The sequence below is a fragment of the Rhea americana genome, unplaced genomic scaffold, assembly GCF_003343005.1.
Source record: "Rhea americana isolate MKP2758 unplaced genomic scaffold, rheAme1 scaffold_104, whole genome shotgun sequence".
Classification (NCBI taxonomy): domain Eukaryota; kingdom Metazoa; phylum Chordata; class Aves; order Rheiformes; family Rheidae; genus Rhea; species Rhea americana.
The window spans coordinates 1,759,412-1,781,956 of record NW_028185084.1 but is presented as its reverse complement, the minus strand read 5'-3'; the positions used below and the strand labels follow the sequence as shown (position 1 = coordinate 1,781,956).

The 22,545-nt window shown below is 41.7% G+C and overlaps 1 protein-coding gene across 1 annotated transcript in view; it reads right to left on the bottom strand.

The window, feature by feature from the left end:
- Positions 1-22,545, bottom strand: part of SORCS3 (sortilin related VPS10 domain containing receptor 3) — a 304,653-nt gene that overhangs the window by 138,997 nt on the left and 143,111 nt on the right. The window contains exon 4 of the mRNA XM_085308282.1: positions 21,914-22,013. Within this exon, the coding sequence (XP_085164408.1) occupies positions 21,914-22,013 (100 nt within the window). The remainder of the gene's footprint in view (positions 1-21,913; positions 22,014-22,545) is intronic.

Sequence of the window (22,545 nt, the reverse complement as noted above, 5' to 3'; positions counted from 1 at the left end):
GACCTCCTTCGGCACCTCACAAATACCACTTCCTAGCCTCAAAAAGCAGCCCGCACTGCTCACACAGAAAGCCAAACTACAAGCCCTGAGAAAGTGCACTGCAGTGTGCTCTGCTGCACAGCATGGGAAATGGGAAACATCCCCACAGGAGAGCAATTCCTTGGGAATAAGTCTTGAGACTAGGCCTTCGTGGTCTCCATCAGCTAAGAAGTTTTGATATGTTTCTTCTTTCTAATCAGAACAAAAAACATACTTCATTTTGATCCAAACAAGAATGGTTTCCCTATTGTTTTAACTCACTCTTTCTGTTACTGGTGACTTAAGAGTTCAAAAGCATTTTGGCCCCTAATTAAATCCCTGTTCATCCAAAGCATATTGCCTGTATCAGAGAGAGAATCGTAATATACTTCCCTACTAAAAATCGCTTGCATCTGCAGAATGGAAAAGGTATGCAAGATTGCCAACATAACAAGATATTCCAGAGGGACCTTATATTGAAGGGAAAGGTTGCTAGGGGAATAAAGAGATTTTCTACCTGATGCCACAAAAGGTTACAAAGTTAATAACGCCATGTATTATAAGGTCACTGCTAGAGTTCTGCCCTTAGGTAAGGAGCATGGGACAATCAACTGCTGCACAGACCTGTGCAGTACACACACAACAAAATCCACCCTGCCTTTCACACACGACATATCAGTGGGTTGCTCAAGAAATAGGTCAGATGAGATGGGAAAGGTATTGTGTCCACCAGATGGCTCACAAATCCAGGAATTTGTTCCCTGGGGGCACAGCAGGGGCTTCAAGATCAAATAATAAAACCATCAAGCTGGGGAAAATTACCAGTCAGCTTTGGTGGAAGAAGAAAGAGAACATTAGAAGAGACAGACAGCAATCGCACTTTGCTGTACGCACCTTCACATTAGTCACTTTTGCTCCCTTCACCCTGTGCTGTTAGCAACCCTGCAAAAGACTCCTGCAACCTTTCCTTCAAATGGAGAGAAAGTAGCACTCAAGCATCAATTTTTGCCATCAGCACATCTCTGCTAYCATGCAGCCTTCCAAGCAAGGCCACATGGAAGAAACAGGAGGCACAATCAGAGTAATAAACAGAAGGCCACTGGTTTTGCAGCTAAGACTAGTCTGTAGTTTCGTTATGTCTGAAGACAGAGAGATACTTGCTTGATACAGAAATGTAGCAAGCAGAGAGATAAAAGTGGGAGGCTCTTGGCTTTATTTTATTATTGTTTGTCTTCTTTCTACTGGAAGGAGGAACAGCTTTTGATAGATGAAATAGAAGCACATTTGTCAAAGACCTGAAACTGCCACTTCTTATTATGGGGCCAGGGTGAAGGATCCACCCTAGTAGTGATTTAGATTAATCACTTTTCATTAAGAGCCAATAAACAAACTCCAGTCAAAATGAGCATTTCTGCCCGTTCCTTGTGTTGCCATTTATAATTGCCATAAGGAACAGCAAAGTAGCACCAGAGAGTTGTCAAATGTAATTTATAGGTTTTTAAGATCTAATCATTTTCTATAACATTAAATTAAATGGCAGCCTTTATTAAAGAGGAAATTACATTTCACCTTGCTACATTCTAGAATATATAATATTATTTTCAGTTGTTGCTTTCTCTAGTGTAAGTGGAGAGGGGAAGGGGAAACAGGATTGATTACTGCTAAGGGGAAGTCCTTGAAAATGTACTTGAGATGAGATGGTTTATACTACCTCCATTTTCCTTTAGAGCCTATATAGTCCGGCCTCCAAAGTGCACTTGGCAATGAATGGTAAGGATCAGACAAAACAAAGCAGGCTAAAAATCGGAAATCTGACAGAACTGTAGGTAACTCCATGGGAGAYAAATGCAAAGAGAGATTTCTGGTATGCGATGTATCTCCTTTTATGAAGGGAACAGTTCCTGGGACTTGGAAGATGCTCAGCTTTAGCAGCCTAGTTCAGAATGGTCTTTTGTAAGTCTAGAGAGCTACTGAATGAAGAAGGAGCTTTAGGGGCAATGATGACACATGCAGAGCTGCCCTTCATCCCAACTGCAGAAAAGCACAATTCTTTTGAGAAGCCACCAAGTTCCTTGCAACAACAACATTAACCATAACATACAGATTGAGATCTTCAGAAAGTCATCAGGAAACAACTCTGAATACTTAAAGGGAAATTACCTTAGGAAATAAGCAGCACAGGCTGCAAGCAGCAAGAATGAGGAGGGGAGATGTCTTACCTATCTCTGCCACAAGGCACCTGGTACATAAATGACAGGAGTAACTAAGAGCCACTTGTTATATTTAGTGAAGAGGGGAATGTGCAGGACCCTTAAAGGAGCTGGTAATGAATACGAAAGTGAGGAGGAAGAAAGGTCACACCCCATCACAACACAGATCCACTGAATTGTCATGCCTCTGCTGCATAATAAAAACTAAAGTAGGATTTGTGCCCCAAAACATGAGCTCCTGCTATCCGAATTGAAATCCCAACTGTGTCCTTTCAATTAATGCAAACACCTTCCCCAGCATTGGTTTCACAGAGGGTATGTCCAGGTGAATGAATAAAGATGATTACACACTCCCCTTCCTCTCCTCCAAGCTACTAAAATGCAGTACTGTGATCCAGAAGCTTAATACTGAACCACACCAGGAACAAGCTAGCACATGTCTCATGGGCATAGCACGACATGATCCTCCAGCCCTCACTGGCTTGGAGTTTCAGGCAGTTTGAGTGCCTATCTGCCTGGACTTGTCTGCCTAGGTTACATCAAAGACCCGATACCTTACACTCAGTTCTCCCCCCAGTACCTGCCATGGCTACGCTCTCTCCCTGCCTGGCCTGCTTGGCACACTCTCTCTATCGGGGGGCAGTAGTACAGCACCTCTACCCTTCAGCTCATTATCTACATCCCTAGCAACCAATTCCACAGCTTTATCTTGCTCCCTGGTTCTGTCTTCTCCCAACAGAAGAGATCTGTTTTATATGCAGCTGAATCTTTTAATAAAATGCCTCTGGACAAAAACTGAAACAGCTTGCCATATAAAAAGCATTTTTATTAATATTAGCTTTCATTGAATCCCTTTATTTTACTTTTTCCAACCAACATAAATTTTGATTGTAAATTACCAGAGCACATCTCTTTAAATCAGCACTGAGAAGTTTTATAGGTACAATATCTGCAGCAATAGTACCACTGAGCTACATTAGCAGGAAGCATCACAGTAAATGAAGAAAGAAGACAGGTCCAAAATAAATGCCTTTTGTTCCCAGAAAAAAGTAGATAGCATTAAACCATTATGTACTGCCTTCTGATTTTCCTCTTCACTTTTAATGCACTTTTCATAAATGGTCTTTTTTTTCCAGAGTTCTCAACCACATTTTCATTTGCCAATATAAAGTGCTATTTTAAAAAGAAATAAACAGAACATTAAAAAAAAAGCCAGTCTACAAAACACCCAGGCCTCCGTACAAAGCTCCAAACTACAAAGGATCCCAGTTTGTTAGTACTGCAGCACTGCATYGTCCTGTTCTGCAATTGAAAAAGTAGTTCTGCAACAAACTCTGCTGCAGAAATAGAAACTTGCAGTTTCCTGTTTACAGCTTCACGGTGATTTCCATATCGAATGTGCTCAGCTTACAAGTGAAAAGAAGGCTTTTCTTTACACTAAACCTTCAACTCAAAAGCACATGAGGTCCTTTCTAAAGTCAGTCAGGATTTTTAACATAGGACATTCCTCCTGTGAACATGACTATAACTAAATTGACAGTAGGAAAATTTGAATCTGGTGAAAAAAAAGCTTCTTTTTCCTTTCCCATTTTAACTTAAAACATTTACAGGATTGTAGGATCCCACAGGACCTCTGGAGTTAAGTCTGCTTCCCCACATAGTTTCATATTAGCTTTGAGTTTAAAGAGCCAAAAAGTTTCAACGCTTTATGCTGAAATGTCAATGCAAAGTGAGGATTTTTGCTTTGTTTGGACTTATGATGTCCTTTTATCTTTTTGAAACTGAAAAACCAAAGCGAAATGACATTTAAAGGTTTAGAGATAAGAAAATCCTTTTTTTTTCCTTTCAAAACATCAGTTCAATACAAATATGTTCAAACGTCAATAGTTTGGAAGCTTCTTATGGAAAAATTACCTTTTTCCTACTGAACCATTTCAGACAAAAGTTTGACCATTTTAAATTTCTCACCGGCAAGTTTCTGGTTATTCATTTTCTTCCCATTCTTCTTCCCCTACACCTTTACTGCAGTCTACCTGGTCTGCAGGTTAAATGATGCCCTCAGATATATATGCACAATATCAACCTCATTAGAATATAGCTACAGCACCCCTGAAACCTTTCTGTGCCAGTTCCATGGAGGACAGACGCAACTGATTGCAGAAAAAAAGCTCATCCTTCTTTCCTCTTTCCCCAACATTAGTTAGTTCAAATAAAAAATTCAATTAATTAAATCAGCCCAAACCCCTCTGAGATGAAAACAGTGGTGTCACAAATAACTGTCTACTTATCCAGCAAAAGAAATACCCATATAAATCAGCTTCAAAATAATGAACAACTTTGCAGGATTCTGCACTAGTTTAAAAAGCCATCTTAACTTTACACAAGCTTTTACAGAAGATGCACAGAAAGTGTTAGATACCCGCTCAATGTTCTGGAGATATACTGACTTCTGCAAGAATCTAGAAATCAGAAGCCAAACTCTGCCTTTTGGTGACCAAGATCAGCACATCAGTCAGACAGGTAAAAAAATCTCTCTATGGAGTAAGATGATGTAACTGTCACAAAGCACCTTTGAGACTGGACCTGGAAGACATCAGTGGAAAAAAAAAAAAAAAATCTGCTCTAGCAAGAAGTCCTATTTATTCATAAGCTCAGCAATGAAGAAATCTTCCCTCATGTTCTGGCATAATGTTCCAACACTGGTTGGAGGATAGCACATGCATGCATGRGACTTATCAGCTCTCATACCCACACTATCCCTGAGTGATCAACAGCCATGGCGAGAGGGGCATCTGTTCTCTGGGAGCCAAATAAATAAAACAGCCATGTGGAGGGCTATTATTATTATTAACTTTGAGTCCTAGGAGAAAAAGAGTCACTGTAATCCCTTGTGTTACAGGGTAGTCCAGATTTGGACCTCCTCCTTGCTTTGCAAGGCTCAAAAGCTTCCTTATGTTAAGGACAACCTGTGGGCATCAGTGAAGCAGTAAGACACACTAAGCTTTCCTGACGGCTAAATTTTCTGGACCTGCCCCATTTCAACCTCTTGTAACTTCACTTCTTATTTCCTGAAAATTAACATTAATAACAGATTTAATTAACGAATATATCATCAGATTACCATCCCTCAGAACCATAACACTGTATTCTTACAGGATGAAGTGCACTGCACTCACTTTATAAGGGTTTATGAAGCATGTGTTATAAAAGTAYCTCAACCATAAGGCTTTTTATACCTTGGCATTCACTTCAATACAAGCCCATAAAATACAAGCAATCTTTAAGTGTTAAAGGTGACTTTCACTACTGTATTTATTATCAGATAATGAAAAATGAGTCAGACACCCATAGAAACTGAGCAATGAAATAGAGTTTCCTGAGACATTTGCAACAGGTCAGCATTATATGTWCTGCAGAGAAAGAGCCTAATAGCCCTCTCAAGACCTTTCAGGTACTTCACGCTAACCTCTCTMCAGAGCTTCTTTTCCATTGGGATTTCTCTGTAATTACAAACCAACCTCTAGCCTTTAGAATYCCATTGCTCATCACCGAACCATCTATATGTTAACAGGAGTTTCTGTGAGTATCCATCTCCTGGGATGGATCTCCTCCACAGTCTGTCTGTGCTAGAAACTGCAGTTGTARACTCAAGTAAGCTGATTTGAGAAGAGAGCACAGGTCTCTGATGCTGAAGTCAAAAAGCCTCAACACTGGGTTCTCATCTTTCCAAGCTTAAGAGAATAATCAGAGTGTGTCCGTGCGTCCGGCTGTTCCAGGCGGCACGCAAACCCAATGGCTTCTTTGTAAAGGGTTTTGCCACTTATAAAGGGTACGTGAAAGTAGAGCGTCATGACAAAGTGAAGGGTAATATGCGATGAAATGAAAACAAACGTGCTCAGTGTGATACTCATACCTGCTTGGCTACTATTACTGTATCTTCCATACATAATATTCTACTTTCTTACTGTCTTGAGTAAGAATTGTTTTATTGCTTTATGTATTTATATTTATTTGGAWCAGTTCTCTATTTCGAGCTAGCCTTAAACTTCTCCAGTTACTGTTCAGTCCTGCTCTCTGACACATTTGCTTTCATTACATATTTGGAGTCATGGGAAAATCCAGTCACAGATACATTCATGCTAAGAACGTGCTTAGCTAGAGGCCACTGCTACTTTTAACAATCCAGAATTCATGTGAATAAGATTCAGGTGAATAGTAGCCTACTGTTGCAGATWACTTGCCATAGAGACAGCTTTTGTGCAAATTCTCAACATCTTGGAATCATCTGAAGTCTGGAAAAATAGTTATTTTCATAAAGTTTTCCACCTATTAAGGTAGAAATCAGGTTCCTGTTTTAATTCAATCTCCAATAGAAGGTACCCAAGATCTGTGCCAGTTCCCACTGCAAATTCCAGAGCAGATCAGGTGTGARATATCATTTTCAACTGTTTGCTTGCCGATGTGCAATTCCAATATCTTTGAGTCTCCAAGTCAAATCTCACCACAGTATTCTCCACTAAAACACCATTCGTCTACAATTTTGCTACACATAKCACAGCAACATTTTTCACTGAAGTCAATGACTAAATGCTTGCTCAGTTCAGCAGCAGAACAGAGATCAAAATCAGGTTTCTCACATGAAAATGCGTGTGTCCATGGAGGGGTGTGTTTGTCCATGGAGGGGTTTTATTTACATTCTACCTAGAATATCTAATAAATTGAACCAGTAAAAATGCACACAATCTCATGTCATCATGACCAGGACAAAGCTATGAGGGACCCTCTTAAAGTTGCTGTGTAACACTGGGTACTTCACTCAGTTGCTTCATTTTTCAGTTGGAATTAACAGTTCCTCACTGCTCCATTTCTTTGTGTCCTTTCAGTCTTTGGGTGTTTGAAGCAAGGCCAACTATTTGTGTGCAGTATACCTAAAATAGCAGSGTCTTCTGGTGATGCTGCAACACAAAAGGGCCACTGCTGGAGTCTTTCATCTTCTTCTGCAACATGATTATTTAGCTGTCTCCTTGTTAAAGAYCTATTTAGATAGCCCATCTTTAAAAGTACATGTTAGCAAATGAGTTTCATCACAAATCCCATGACTGGTCTGAACAATCACAGTATTCTGGGTAGATACCAAGAACATTTTGTCCACGAGAAATGACGCAAGCATAAACCTGCTTTCCAAACAGTACTACCTATCACCAGGACCAAGTGCACTAACTCTAGTTCACTACTAACTTGAAGAGCCCCTCAGCAGAATCCTGGTTCTGTTAGAAGCAAAACTAAGATTTCTAGCTACAGCGAACTCAGCATGCCATTATCTGGAGAGAATTTGGGAGCAGTAGATCAAGGGAGTATAAGTCCTGCCTGTGAGAATAAATAATCTACATGACATATTAGTATTACACTCAGACACTAAATATGAAATTGGAATATATAGTCCCAGAGTATGCTACACACAGTTGGCTCAGTCAGTGAAGAGTACACAGCTGAGATGACAGCATCTTGCCATTTCTTTCACTGGCTTCTTCCAAATATTAAAGTGGATGGAGATATGAGAAAGACTTTGAGAAAACTGAGAGACTCACCACCATCCCCTTAYCATCCACAAGGAGATGCACATCAAACTATCAGTCTTGTTTACAGTGAATAGCCTAGTTAATCTTTGTGACCTCCACTGTTTTTTATACTTAATTATATTTAGGTTATAACTACATTTAATTGTTCCAATTTGTAAAAWATCAAAACAGGCTCTTGGCATTGCTGCTATTTCTGCCATAAATCGACATGCCAGAACAAACAGTTCACAGAATGTCAAGCTCCCACACCCCATCCCCTACAGAGAGCTTCATTTAGTTACCACCCCCAGCAGCTGTCTGAGAGCACGGATACACCTTGCAGGATGCTCTAAGGATGAGGTGCAAATCAAGACTAAATTGGCTTCAGAGCAAGAGTCCCTCAAGGAAAACCACTCTGCCATCTTTGTCAGCAGGTAAAGAAGAGAAAATTTATCACAGATTTAAGGTTTAGGTTAAAAAAAAGCTAGGAAAGAACTCAGATGCTCTAAGGCTGTTATCCTAACCTGCCCACAATGCCAAATCCCAGGCTAGATCCAATTTGCATGCAGAGGAGTGGGATAAGCCATCAAACTAGACCCAACAAAGCAGAACACTTCATCTTTGTTTTTCTGCTAAGCAGGTCAGAACAACATGTCTCCCAGTTTTCTCTTGTCTTCTTGGCACTGGACACGTGTACTTTTCACTTTTAATTACAAGGCACTGCAAGCACTTGCTTGTTAAATTTCAGGTGCCAGTGGGTATGGAAGCCATCCAAAAAGCATGTGTGTGACCTGGCAAAGAGCGATTGGCAACAGCCATGTGCTCAGCTGTAAAACCTTTTCATTATCATAGCAAGGCAGAGTGTACCCAAAGTTAGTTCATCCTGTTGTTAGCACTGCACATCCTTCAGCACATTGGAAAAGGGGKTTTCGTCTGGCACCCCACAGATCAAAAACCTCTGACACTGCAACTCCACCTTCCTCTGGCCACTTCAACGGTATGTGCTGTTCTTAGCTCCCATTCAGCTCTCTTGCCAAAGGCCTTTCCACAGCCCAGAAGATTCATGCCTGGTGCCCCTCTGAGCTGCCAAGTGGGTTACAAGCAAAATCACTTTATGGCTGGTTTTGTATATATCCAGTTTGACCATGCCTACCGTGACTGGGACCGGACAAAAAGTAGAAGAGACTCCTGGCTCGTGAGATATGAGATGAGATACGTAAAGCTTTTAATCTATATTATGCTTTCCTCTGGAGTCTAATATTTTGGCATAGCATGATGTCTTTTCATTCTCTACAGGTCTGCATAGGAAAGCCCTAACTGTTGCAACATCCAACACATCATTTTGTCATTTTGCAGTCATTAGCTTTTTCTAGTGGCACAGAGCAGCTCTGATCCCGGGCTGTGTGCATGGAGGGTTGGGGGGGGGGAAGCAGCAGTATTCACTGTTATAATTATATGTTATTTGAGTAAATGCATGCTTGTTCTATTCTCTATGGACCTACAAAGTAATTTTCACCATTATGGTAACTTACCGTGTAAGCAGAAATAGTTACAGAAAATAATGTTATCAGCAAGGAAAGGCTGTGTGCACCAGAGCTGCTGGAATTGAGARTGCCATTTATACAAAAACATTTCTCTGATTATAGGTCTCACTTGGGAGAACACTTAACACATGGGAATAARTTTACTCACAGTAGTTGCCCCATTACAGAAAACAGAGAGATGTGCATGGATAGTTACTGATAGGGGCAAACTTTGGTAGCCCATATACAGCAGTCTATTTCATTTGAGGACAGTAGAGTGACTCTTCAGAAAAATAAAAATAGTATTATGTATCGCCCCTGAGGCCATTAAACCTGAATACAATTTTAAATGCATCATTGCTTTTACACTGCTTACACACTTATTTTTCTGCTTTTTAGTCAGATTGCAGAGAGAATATAGACAACAGTCAGCTTCACCAATGTTCACATCCAGATGCTAACAAGCTATCTCAATTTACTTGCCTGGCAYCTATTCCCCACGTCCCCCCACTATCCTTAATGCATTTCTCTTTCTAACATCCTCCCACTGCAGAAGCTCACAGGGAATAGAAAAGCAGCTATCCCATTTTCTTGATGGAAAGCTGAGGTGCCCAAGAATTAGGGGTTAAAATTACAAAAAATCATGATATTGCAGTGCTCTGCACAGTAGCACTAAACTCTAAGCTATCCACCATTGCAGAAGCTCCACATCTTACCTGAAGTTTTAAAGATCCTAACATAAGGGAAGATTCAGAACCTAGAAACATGATTCACAACAAGCAGCTCACTAGATTTCACATTTCCCATCACATTTGCAAAACTGCCTCCCAGTGATACAGTCCTTGCAGGTTCATGGTAGAAGTCCTGTCTGTGATTAYGCACTGAGGAAGTGAGGGACTGCCCCACTGATTAGGAAGTGCAGCTGCTGTGTTCTATTCCAGTTGTGCCACTGACACCTCAACAGCCTTACGAAACTCATTTACCTTCTTTCTGTATCTTCCCATGCATATACACGAGCCAAGCTCTGATCATGGCAGTGTCCTGAAGAAGCAGGTTGAAGGGAGGGCAAGATGGAAGAGAGAAAGGTTTTCTCCAGCTCACCYGTAACACTCTGGTTTAGGTAACAACTGGCAAAAGTCACAAAACTGCCAACTGACTCCATCTTTCCACCTATTTCCAGCTCTTGAGCCCTGCACTCACCATCTCCACTTCATCCCCACTCCTGTCTCCATGCAGACTCTGTCAAGGCTTGTTGCTTTCTTCCAACCGTTTGTCAAGATCATGTTGGCCAGCCATGCAGAAGGTGTTTTCCAAGGGAATCAAAAAATGTGCAATAAGCTTTTTCATTACAAAAGGGACAACCAGACAGGTTGCAACAAAGAATTACAGGGCTGTGGGACCCACTGTGWACAGCAGCATAAATCTCTCCTCAGACAGGAAGCACATGGGGACTGGCCAAAGTGCTGATTCCCCAGATTTATGAGAAAATTGTGGCCTGGGTTTACCCTRACTACACCTGTGCACCACCTGAAAAATCTCTGTCATTACACTAATGTGTAATGTCCACTAATGTCTGTATATAAAGAAGCAGGGCATTTTAACATGGACAGAGTCAAGAGTAATGAACTCTGGCTAGTGCAAAAGGCAGTCTCAGAACTGCTGAAAGGTTTCTCTGAAATCTAGCCCAGCCAAGCTCCATGCCAAAGGAAAAACAGCTCCAAACAGAACCGTTCAAGGACTTCAAAGATCCACAGTGCTACCTGGGATAAAATCATTTCATACACACAGTACAAGGCAGATGTGCCCATCTGGGAAGCACAGGAGATATGGAAGGGGAGTAACACAGWGTGAAACCAGAGCTCTGGACACATCACTGAATTAGCAATAGCCACAACAGCACAGCTCTCAGACACCGTGAGTGAGACTACAGTCCCAACACGCTGTGTGGGGTTCACAGYCACTACAGAAGCTCCTCTGCGCCAGCGCACTTCAAGTCTATATAGACGAAGCACAAAAACTGCCTCCACTAAAAGCAAGGCCCTGAGAGATTAAGTAAACTGCTGAAAGCCACAAAGTCTATGGCAGAAATAGGGACAGTATCCTTATCTTTCAACAGCCAGTAAGAATGCTGTAGACTCTGCTATCCTAGTCATAAAAAAAAAAAGAAAAAAAAAACACTACTCAATCAGTAATACTGCATTCCTTTATTTTATTCTTCATTTTGGAAAAAAAATAAAATAAAAGGACACTTTTACCAGGATTGCAGGATTTTGGGTTTGAGTGCTGGGTTTTTTTATTTTTATGCTTTTCCTCAAAGAAAAGAAAAGAAAAGAAAAGAAAAGAAAAGAAAAGAAAAGAAAAGAAAAGAAAAGAAAAGAAAAGAAAAGAAAAAGCAACCACGTCCTGGCGAATTAGTTCTAATCACTAAAGACCAAGGTCACAGCACTATTCAGTCTCTGCAAGGTCCCACCTGCCCCTTTTCCAAGGGCTGCTCTCCACCCATTCTATTATTTTTAATAACAGGACATGCTGACTCATTACTATTGATTGATTATCCTGCTGACTGTGAAGCACCATTCCCCTCCTTGTTAATTCAAAACTACCTCATTTTTCATACTTCATAAATTAATATATTATTGGAGCTGCAGCAATAAAGGAGAAAGACATGTTTCAGAGAGAGGTAGAGAGTCGTGGGGAAAAGGAAGGAAGTCTCATAAACCTGCCCTATGTCAGGTCCTACAGCCATGCCTACCCTTGTGGCAGGCTGGGTGATGAACCCCAGGCAGCCCCCATGAGGAGAGACACCCCGACAGGCCATCTTTGCTGCTTTAACCAGGCAGGGCACTCAGMGATCACACAAGTCAGCTCTGGCCCACTTCCCGAAAAAAAACAGCCGTTCTAAGTGGCAAAATTGCAGCTTTATTTTAGTGGATGTTTTAACTTCTTTATCTTTTAATTCCTTTAATGCTTGCTGGCTAAATCGGAACAAAACTACCTCTTTATTAGATACTGCCAGCCAACATCAGGGAAGCTCCCATGTGAACGTGGGTGCAACCTTTCCAGTTTTACCCCATCGCTTCTCTCTCCTGCCTCGTACCGCCCCCAAGGCCCTGCAGGAGCCTGGCTCTCTAGGGACACAGGGTGAAGCTCACAGGCAGAGCAGCAGCAGAGGCCCCTGCACTACCAAAGTGCGAGGACACAGCACAGCCCAGGGCAATGCACAAAGTTCAGAGGGAAGAGCCCATCCCCACCACCTCGCAGTGACAACTGCAACTCTCCGCAGTGGGCGCATGAGTTTCAGTCAGACTTCACCATTAATCACGTGATTACATTTCTTTAGCAGCAGTTTTAGAAATGGGTCCTACTGTAATTCGTCAATTAAAAAAATTAAAGGGAACAAAATAAAAAGGAAAAGAAAGGCATGGGGAAGAGCGATGAAAACAGAATCCTGTCGCTGTGTCCTTTAATGCCCTACAATTCAGAAGGCCTAAACTCAGAGAAGGAACAGTTTTTTACCTATTTTCTCACAGCCTTATATAGATTATAAATTTATTAAAGCAAGGACTGACTTCCATCATCTGTCTGTAGAGAATTGGACTCTAACTGCACATGGGAGCCTTATGATCAACTGTAGTATCAGCGCAAAGTTAGAGCATCTACAGTTCCTGCAGAGATCAGGCCTGCGATGCATCAGGCAGAAGCTAAGCAGAGATTTCAGGATCACAGTTCCAGTCGCTGGTGAATAAAATGTTATCGCAGGTGTCTTGACTGCTTTTTTTTTTTCTTAATTTAAATACATTATGTCGACATGGTTACTTTTATCAACCAGACTCACAATATCTGCAAAGACTAAAATGACATTTATTTAAAAAGATATTTTCAATAACACCAACTTAGAGCCTCATTTTATTTCTTATCTTTATTAACTGAATCCTGCATCAGGCTTGCATTTCAATACCTACCTCAGCACTACCCAAACATTTATGAAATGAGTTCAGAAACCTACAAAAAATGCAAGTAAAAGCTGCTGTAATGTATGTGTACAAGGAGAGGAAATGCATGGATGCATAAGGCCACACACAAACAACCCTAATTCTGGAATTTCATCATATAGGGATTTTTTTATAAATATTTTATAAATAGAAACAGATCTCTTGCTCTCCCCCTCTGCCCACAAGAAATAATGTCATATGTGAGCATTTTGTTAATTATCTATTCTGTGCTTATTTTAGAAACAGTTTACATTGGCAGTGGGTAAGGGTCCACTTTTTTTTTTTTTTTTTTTTTTAATGCACCTGCTTTTTCAGAGAGAAAACTGAAACAGCTCCAAGAACAGTTCCAGTTTTCATGTTCATGCTCACCGAAGCAGCCTTCCCTGGGGTACAACAGTCACATTGTTCCAGACTAAGAACGGACAAAATTTGCGTTGAGGATCTCATGTAAACTTGAGCCCCAATTCTGTGCTATCATCTGTGCTGACAAATAGGTGCATCCAAGACATCAGACGCTACAGGACCTCTGTTTATCTCTACAATTTATGTTAAGTCAGAAGTGATAAAATCTAAATCTACTAAGACCAGACCTCACTAATTTCTTCCTTCTTGAAGTACAGGACYCTACAGGTCAGCTCAGGTCTCAGTAGGGCATCTAATATGACAGATCCCAGTTTCAGGCAGTGCCATGGCAGAGTGCCTTCTCATGGGGTTCCTGGATTACAAAGACCCCCAAAAGGCACAATCTCCAAGCAATACAGTTCTGATCAAGCTGACAATAGCAAATAGCTTGTGAGACACCAGCATAGGAGAAAGGTCATAACAGGRAAGCCTGCAAGGAAGCATCCACATCAGGTTCACATCTACCAGGTGAGGCTTCGGCAAGTTTGTAAGTGACCAGAAGGACATGAAACATCTGGAATTGAAGAAATTCTTAGAAACTGCAGTGATGTATGCTGGTAAATAAATAAGACTGAACAGCACTACCTTAATTTAAAAGGTATCTAAATCTAAACCTTAAGTTATTGTTTGTTCATACATTCCACTCAGTGGTTTTAAAGTGTTTTACAGACAGCAATTAATTTAATCTGTAAAGCCAGATTTACCAGATGATGAAAACATTCATTAAAAAAATTAATTAAAAAAAGATTTTGAGTATACTCAAAAAGACCCTATATTTTAAGAGTATTCTAATAATGCTACTATTTTGCCTCAGCAGCTCAATGGTTTCCATTCACTGATGTTCAGCCACTTTTAAAACACTAATGAATTAATTCTACCGGTATAGGGAAACTGTTTCCTGCCCAGGAAGGATCAGGAGAAGTGATAGAGAAAACACAGCTTTTCTGAATTGAAAAGAGAAAAATTAAAAAAAGCCCTTCAAAGGGAAGTAGATGACTTGAGAAATTTCTCAAGTATTACAACACATTCACCTTTCAAGTGATKCCATTTCAGAGGGCTTCAGGTCATAACTCTGCAAAAGCACAAAAAAAAAGTCTCTCTCTGAGGTAAGAAGTTCAAGTTGAACTTCATCAGATAAGTAGAGAGAATCCCACACATAAGGGCTCCCAAGTTTGAACCCTGCAGATGAAACATCAAATCACACATCCTCTGACTCTGCTATGGATACTATACGTGACCTTTAAGAAATCATGGGACTCAGTACTGGGTCCCATCCTGTTCAACTYCTTCATCAGTGACCTGGATGAGGGGACAGARTGCCTCCTCAGCAAGTTTGCTGATGATACCAAGYTGGGAGGAGTGGCTGATACACCTGAGGGCTGTGCTGCCATTCAGAGAGACCTGGACAGGCWGGAGAGTTGGGCAGAGAGGAACCTCCTGAGGTTCAACAAGGGCAAGTGCAGAGTCCTGCACCTAGAGAGAAATAACCCKAGGCACCAGTACAAGCTGKGGGCTGACCTTCTGGAGAGCAGCTCTGCAGAGAAAGACCTGGGAGTGCTGGTGGATGACAAGTTGACCATGAGCCAGCAATGTGCCTTTGTGGCCAAGAAGGCCAATGGTCTCCTGGGCTGCATTGGGAAGAGTGTTGCCTGCAGGTCGAGAGAGGTGATCCTGCCCCTCTACTCAGCCCTGGGGAGGCCTCATCTCGAGTGCTGTGTCCAGTTCYGGGCTCMCCAGGACAAGAGAGACATGGAGCTACTGGAGAGAGTCCAGCATAGGGCTAYGAAGATGATCAGAGGGCTGGAGCATCTGCCCTAGGAGGAACGGCTGCGAGAGCTGGGCCTCTTCAGCCTGGGGAAAGAGAAGAGTGAGGGGGGATCTKATCARTGTGTACAAGTACCTGAAGGGAGGGTGTCAAGGGGACGGGGACAAACTCTTTTCAGTTGTCCCATGTGACAGGACAAGAGGCAATGGGCAGAAATTGAACCACAAGAAGTTCTGCCTGAMYGTGAGGGGGAATTTCTTCCCTGTGAGAGTGAGGGAGCACTGGAACAGGCTGCCCAGAGAGGTTGTGGAGTCTCCTTCTCTGGAGATGTTCAAGGCCTGCCTGGATGCAACCCTGTCTAACACGCTCCAGGTGACCCTGCTGAGCAGGGAGGTTGGACTAGATGTTCTCCAGAGGTCCCTTCCAACCTCAACCGTTCTGTGATCTTTGCCTCAACAGAAGTGAAGAAAAATGATGTTTCTTTATTYTCTATTTAAATTGTCAGTTCTGAGACTGACAGTGACTGTCCCTGAAGTGTATTTACCAGATAGAATACAATGCAATGTTGATCAAACTGCAGTCATATTTGTACAACCTATTGGCAAGAATGGAGAAATCTGAGTTCAGCTGATCCTGATGCTGTATGTTARAGCTACAGCTTTTCCTGTATATCAGCAGGCAGGTTCTGCCCACAGAGGCTCTGGAAGGAGCAACATGTTTTTCAGAGTGCTGAGAAGCCCAGGAATGTCCTACATAGCTCAGCAAGTCCAGAGAAAGGGTGCAAAAAGAAATGATTACAACTCAATTTGCAGGTCAGGTAATTTAGTCCCTGTTAATGGCAGCTGCAAGAGCTATTCAGTAAATGTATTTCTTTGGGCTGAAGGAAAAGATAAGGGATAAAAGACAGTGGAAAGAAATAGTTCTATTATTCCTGCCCTGTGGCTCCAGCTCAGCCCACCACCTTTGTGTTATAAATATGGTCTCTGGGATCACACCAGTAAGTGTCAGTTTGTAGCACATGCTGTTTATCACAGTGTCAGTATAATAAGAAAAAAAAGAGAGTCCAAAGAAACCTTCCATCTGCCAAATGGCTTTAGGATACTCCAAAGCTCGGTTCCTCACCAATCGCTTAGGCTGCAATCTCAGGAAAAAAAGAACAGCAGATGACTAATGGGAGTTCTGGCAAAAGATGTCAGCTCAGTTCTGGCTGGGTTAGTAAGCATCAGGTGTGTCCTGGAACCACTGCTTYATCAGCCTACCACACATTTGAGGAGGAGGGAGAAACTAAAATGCTGCAGAATTCCCCCTGGGATCAAATGGAGTGAGATATAAAGGTAGAAACAAAACCAATTCAGACCACTCTTCCACCCTGAGGCTCCACTCATAGCTCAGGAATTCCCTTTGGAGATGCATATAACCAGCAGGGGTTTGCTCCCAATTTATTACTCTTTAAGTGTGCAAGAAAAAATAAAAAGGAGGTCAAAGGCATTTGCACATAGTTAGGATCTCCAATTCCTGTAAGAGCACAGATGTGGCTCTCAGTGTGTTTGCTAGCTTCCAGTTAGGTAGATACATTTCTCTGCAATTCCAGTATTACGGTCACAATTAACTTCTTCCTTCATTAACCTGAACTGCAACGCAGCATTACTCTCTGTCAGCTCATAAACAGTTGTCTCACTTCATCCCTAAGCAGCTATGTAGAAACAAACCTAATTAGACTCAGCTGTCAGAGCTTCTGACTTGCCAAATACCTCCAAGCATTTCTCACTCTGATGGGCTGAGTCCAGAGGCATGAATAGGTAGGTACAAGAGGTGTCACCTGCTTTTGGGTTTTATGGCATCAGTGATTTGGGCTGCCCTTCTATTTTGACTCTGTGACATTTGGGAAACTCATTTGCAAAACCATTTCCTCRAAGCTCTTTGACTGAGCACCACAACTTTATTTCTGCCTTATGCTATTTGCAGCTCCTGTTCACATCCCTTAGCTAGAAGGTCTATTGATGAATAAAATCTCATGCTTCAGTTCCACTATATGGAAAAAAAATAGGGGGAATGCTCACTTCAGCCCCTTTTGCTRGGTGATATTTCTCTCTGTGCAGAGAGTCAGCATAGTATCACCTACAACAACGATCGTAAAAGCACGGGAAAAAAGCTGAAGATGACTGCATCCAATGGAATTCAAAGCAAAGTCATGRAGGAAGGTCTTTCTAAGACATCAGAACTGTCATCACAGATCTTATATGCCATCAGGGCCTCCTGTTTATCCACTTCTCATCTGAACAATACTGCATACCGGCAAGTGGCTTCTAGTTTGATTTTGTCTGCTAGTTGTCATTCTCTTCCTTTATCTCCTCTCTTTTTTTTCTTTTAAATGCTTTTTAACTCCATCCTCTCAACCTCCACAGGAATCCCAAGGGTAGAGATAAAAGTTTCCTAGTGAAAACTGGGTTTTCAAGTAAACAACAGCTTCACCAAGAATATTCCCTCTTCACAGAGTGATTTTTTTTTCTTGGAAAAAAAATACAAGAAATGTATGGTTCCATAACAGTTTCTTGGGATTCAAAATGGCACTTCAGTGTCTGAAAGGAGCAGCACTTCAGTTACACAGAATTTCTGTTCTGCTCTACTTTCTGTGCTCCTTGGAAGGACTCTACATATCTCTGTTACTGACAAACAAGAAGAAAGCAAATGTTGATGAGACAGGTGATCTTACCCAAGAGATCAGCCTATACTAGAGAACAGGAACTCAGAACACTTCAGCTCTAAGAAGCGCTATTTTGAAACGTGGGCAGTTAGTCAAAGAATCTCAGGCCTGGATATTAGCAGAAAATAAACAATTTTCCAATAAAAAGTTTTCAGCACCATCAACAAAAAAACAACAAAATTGAGACAGAGAGAAAATGGGAATTAAAGAAGTCAGGAGAAAGGTTCATATTAAAATAGAAGAGAATTATTCCCCAGCGYTTTGGAAGAAATAAACAATTGTAATTCCCATACTGCTGCAAAAATCTGTCTCCAGTGAAATACAACTAATGCTTTAAAAAACAGCATTAAAGGTCAGCAGAGAACTGAGATTCTCCTGCCCAGCAGCCTTTTGTTACATCCCTGAAGACAAAACAGAGGTGTGTAATCGTGGGGCAGATAAATTAAAACTATGAATTTTTGAGTCCCAACTTTTCACAGCACTCAACCTTTAAATCGCATTCAACTGCGAGGAAGGTATGTTGCTAAACATACATAAATGTTTYCCCTCTCTGAAGTTCACCGCTGAATCACTGGGCTCATTGCAACCTGTACGCTCACTGCTAATTGGGCCAAACCAGATACCTCTCAGGCAAACAACCTGGTGGGTGGATGCACTGAAAGGAAAGCAGGATCCTGGAATACTCTCTGCTGATTCGAATTTCTTCCTGGGGGTGGAAGCATCACAACAACAGACACTTGGCTTCCAACTGTGACTCAAAACAGTAACTCTTAAGAAAGCCATAGCCCCCAGGAGTTCAGAGTAGTTCAACTGCTCTGTATAATGATCACATGGAATTTCATAGTACTAATGAGAACTCAATTCAGGTTTTCCCGATCTAAATCCTAGCCCCAACCAGCCAAAGAGGCTGCTTTTGAGACCACCTCAACCCCATGACCTGGAACCACTGAGCACTGAAACACAGCAGAAGCCACCAAATAACTTGTCATATTCACACCAAAAATAAAATAAAAAATAAAAAGAAATTGGAAACAAAAAGCTTTCATTTGGAAAAGGAAGAAAAAAGGAGCAGCTTTTAAATCCTCTTTCCTCATATTTTAATTGAGCCCAGGGTTATGCCACAATTCAGGTAAAAAATGTTTATGTAACTGGCATTTGGCTGAATGTATAATTCCTATTTAATAGCTGAAGAAAGGCATTTTGGGGCTTCAAAGAAATCTGACAGGTAATTCCCACTATAGTTCTGCAGGGTAGCTGAGAGGTAATTATCCTTCTCACTAGTAAATCAATTAGGAATGAATGTATGGAAAGCTTTTCCCCTCCTCCAAGTAACTGCTAATCCTCTAAGCACTAATGAGCAGAGAGTGTTAGCAACAGTATGCAAACCCATCAAAAAACGACAGGAGCTGTGAGGCACGAAGGGTCCAGTCAGTACCTGGGAGCTGATGCCTAAGGAGAAAATATCTTGCCTGGCAAGGATCTGCATGCTTCGTTGTGTACGCACAGCCCTTGCACACGTCTGCTGCTTCTGGCATTTCTCACACTGTTTATCGCCTAAAACAAAGATCTATTTTTGAGGCTAGCAAGGGACCACTGCATTTTGTTCAACTAGCCAGCACTCACAGCATTGGAGGTGAAGGACACGGGATCTATCTAGGTTTTCTCCACCAGGGTGCAACCGATTCACCTTCTGCTCTGTGATTCATTGCTGGTGGTTATCCATGGGAGCTCAGCAAAAACATGATGCTTACTCTGCAGGTCACTGAAACAGTATTCACCCAGAGAGACATGGAGAAGATTACAACCTACGTGCATTTTGTGTGGCACACAGCTTTATGACTCTGTAAGWGGTGGGCACACAAGTAAGCCTGATACTGAATTTGACAAACCCCAGATACTCCAATCCAGTGACACCTCCAAGGGCTTTTCTAATGCTGCCTGGATGCCTGGAATTGCTTTGCCTGTCAACAAAGCAGAGGCAGCTCTGGGTCAGGACAAACCAKCCATTTAACCATGCACAGTAACAGTGTGCATAAATTCAGCAGAGATAGAAAGAATGAAATCCAGTTGTTCCCACAGCAGGCAATACTGAAGCCTGGTTTCCTGTGGATTTTCCCTACAGCCCATCTCTATATTTCAAAAGAGTTTTGAGAGGAAAGACAGAGAGGGAAGACAGGCAGGTCCAGAAATTATTTCCTTAAAAGATTATCACTTTAAACAAGTAAACAGCATGTAAAGAGGGCTCTGCACGTCACTATAGGATAAGTGTTATTAATAGAGAGAGAAGATTGCTAAATCTGTAAACATTGATAACTTGAGAAGTTGCTAGCTGATAACCTAGTACTCTGATTAGTGAGAGAGAGAGAGAGAGAGTTTACGCCAGTGACGTAGTATTTGTAACCGAGCACATTGCCTCTGATTTTGGGTGGGCAGAGTTGCTTTGGAAACAGAATGAACAAGAATTAACTCTTCAGATAGCTTCGTGGATCCACTGTGTTGGATTTAGGAGGGGGAAGATATTGGGCTGTTTTCTTTTTAAAGGCTGGAAGAGTTCATTATAAAAATACTTCATTTCCATTTTGCTCAGAACAAAGAAGTCAAGACAGTTTTCAAGCAATTCAGCTTCTGCATCAGAAAAAATAAAAGCTGACCCCTGCCCACTGCCTGCTCCCTCTCCTCCATACACTCTAACACACATATATGGTTGTCTATAGTAATCAGAGCTATGATTGCCTTAAGGTTGAATACACTGAAATAAACATCAATCTTAAAACCTCTGTGGACTGACCAATGATGGAAAAAACAATAGTAATAATAATAACAGTATGAGTAGCAAAATACAAGTTTGGAAACCTATTGAGAGAGGCACGAGATGGGCAATTTGGAAGTGATCCAGCAGAAGGAGCTGCACACCATCCAAACACATAACTCCCCTGACAGCAATTAGCCACACGCTGCAGCCCTCCCACGTTGATTTCTGTGGGTAGCTGAAAGCGCCTTTGTCCCACTACCTCCGTTGAATCAGCAGAGCCACTAATTTTAAATCAGAAAGGCACTGAGTAGTAACTCCTGGGCTGCGCTGTGCGAGCCAGCCACAGCCCTAATTGCATCATGTGGGAAGTGTGAGCAGGGGGTTGAAAGCTATGACCTCATATTCTCTCCTACACACTCRAATCAAATCTTAGGTCTCCCACCCACTCCGCCAGCCACGTTCTCCGTTCAGCCCCCTTATGTGATGTAACCAATGACAGTGTCATTTACATCTTTACCTCCAACTCCTCCGTCAAGCTGGGAAGCATAAAAGGGAAAAGCGTCGAATGCAGGAAGGAATGCCTCTTACTCAGTATTTCGAATAATAAAGTGATAGAGAAGTCAAGGGAAGGTGTACTAGCTAAGGGCAGTACTAGCAAGAATTCCAGAAGTATTTGTATGAATTCACCTTGTTTAAAGGTATAATAGTCAGAAGGAAAAAAATAACAWCCCTTTTATTTATCTAACAAAAGACTGGGCACATTCAGGAGGAGATTAAGGACTCCATCCTGATCAAAACAGGCAAAAATAGACAAAATAGACATAATTCTACCGAACTTGATGGAAACACGCTAGCGTAACTTGTGGCACAAATCTGAGCTCTCAAGAATTGCCCAAGGATTTTACTTTAGGTTCATAATTCCTCTCAGAACACACACAAATGTTGTCATTTTATTTCTGTAGCTAACCAGCTCAGTGACTCTCCCTTACCTTCCTCTTGTTAGTAGGACTGACATAAAGGTAGCTCAACACAGTCTTCAGGCCTACTTTGTCATTCAGCTTTTCATAGGTAGTGCCGTAGTCTGTCGACCTGGAGAAAAGAGACAAAAAGAGTTTGTGTGGTTATCAGAACTCAGGGAAGGAAAATGACCAGGCAAACCAAGCTGTAACTCAAAGTTACAGCTTCGAGTGGCCAGGAGAGGAAAAGGTGGCCAGCAGAAAAGAGAAGAAAAATGGAGTCCTTTGGGCAGGGTCTGCCCTTGTATCAATTGCTCCTGCAGTGCATGGGTAACTATGGTGCCGCTGTGAAGATCCTTATGGACCTCATGGGGTTCTGCTCTCAAGCACTGCTGTCCAGTTGTGGTTGATATTTGTAAGGGAGGACTCTGATCTCAGTGGCACCTTTAGCACAAAAACTCTCTTTTCAAACAAATCCAACAAAGAAATCAAAATCAAACACCTTAACAACTTTATTTAAGTAGGGTGATTTTTGACTTTGAGGTAGGGRTTCAAAAGCAGCTCATATATGTAACAGCCAGAAAAAAATGCATCTAAAATGGCATCTTGAGTCCTCAGTCCCCCGATCCATGAATTTGTGCCATGAATTTAATTTATCTGAGTWA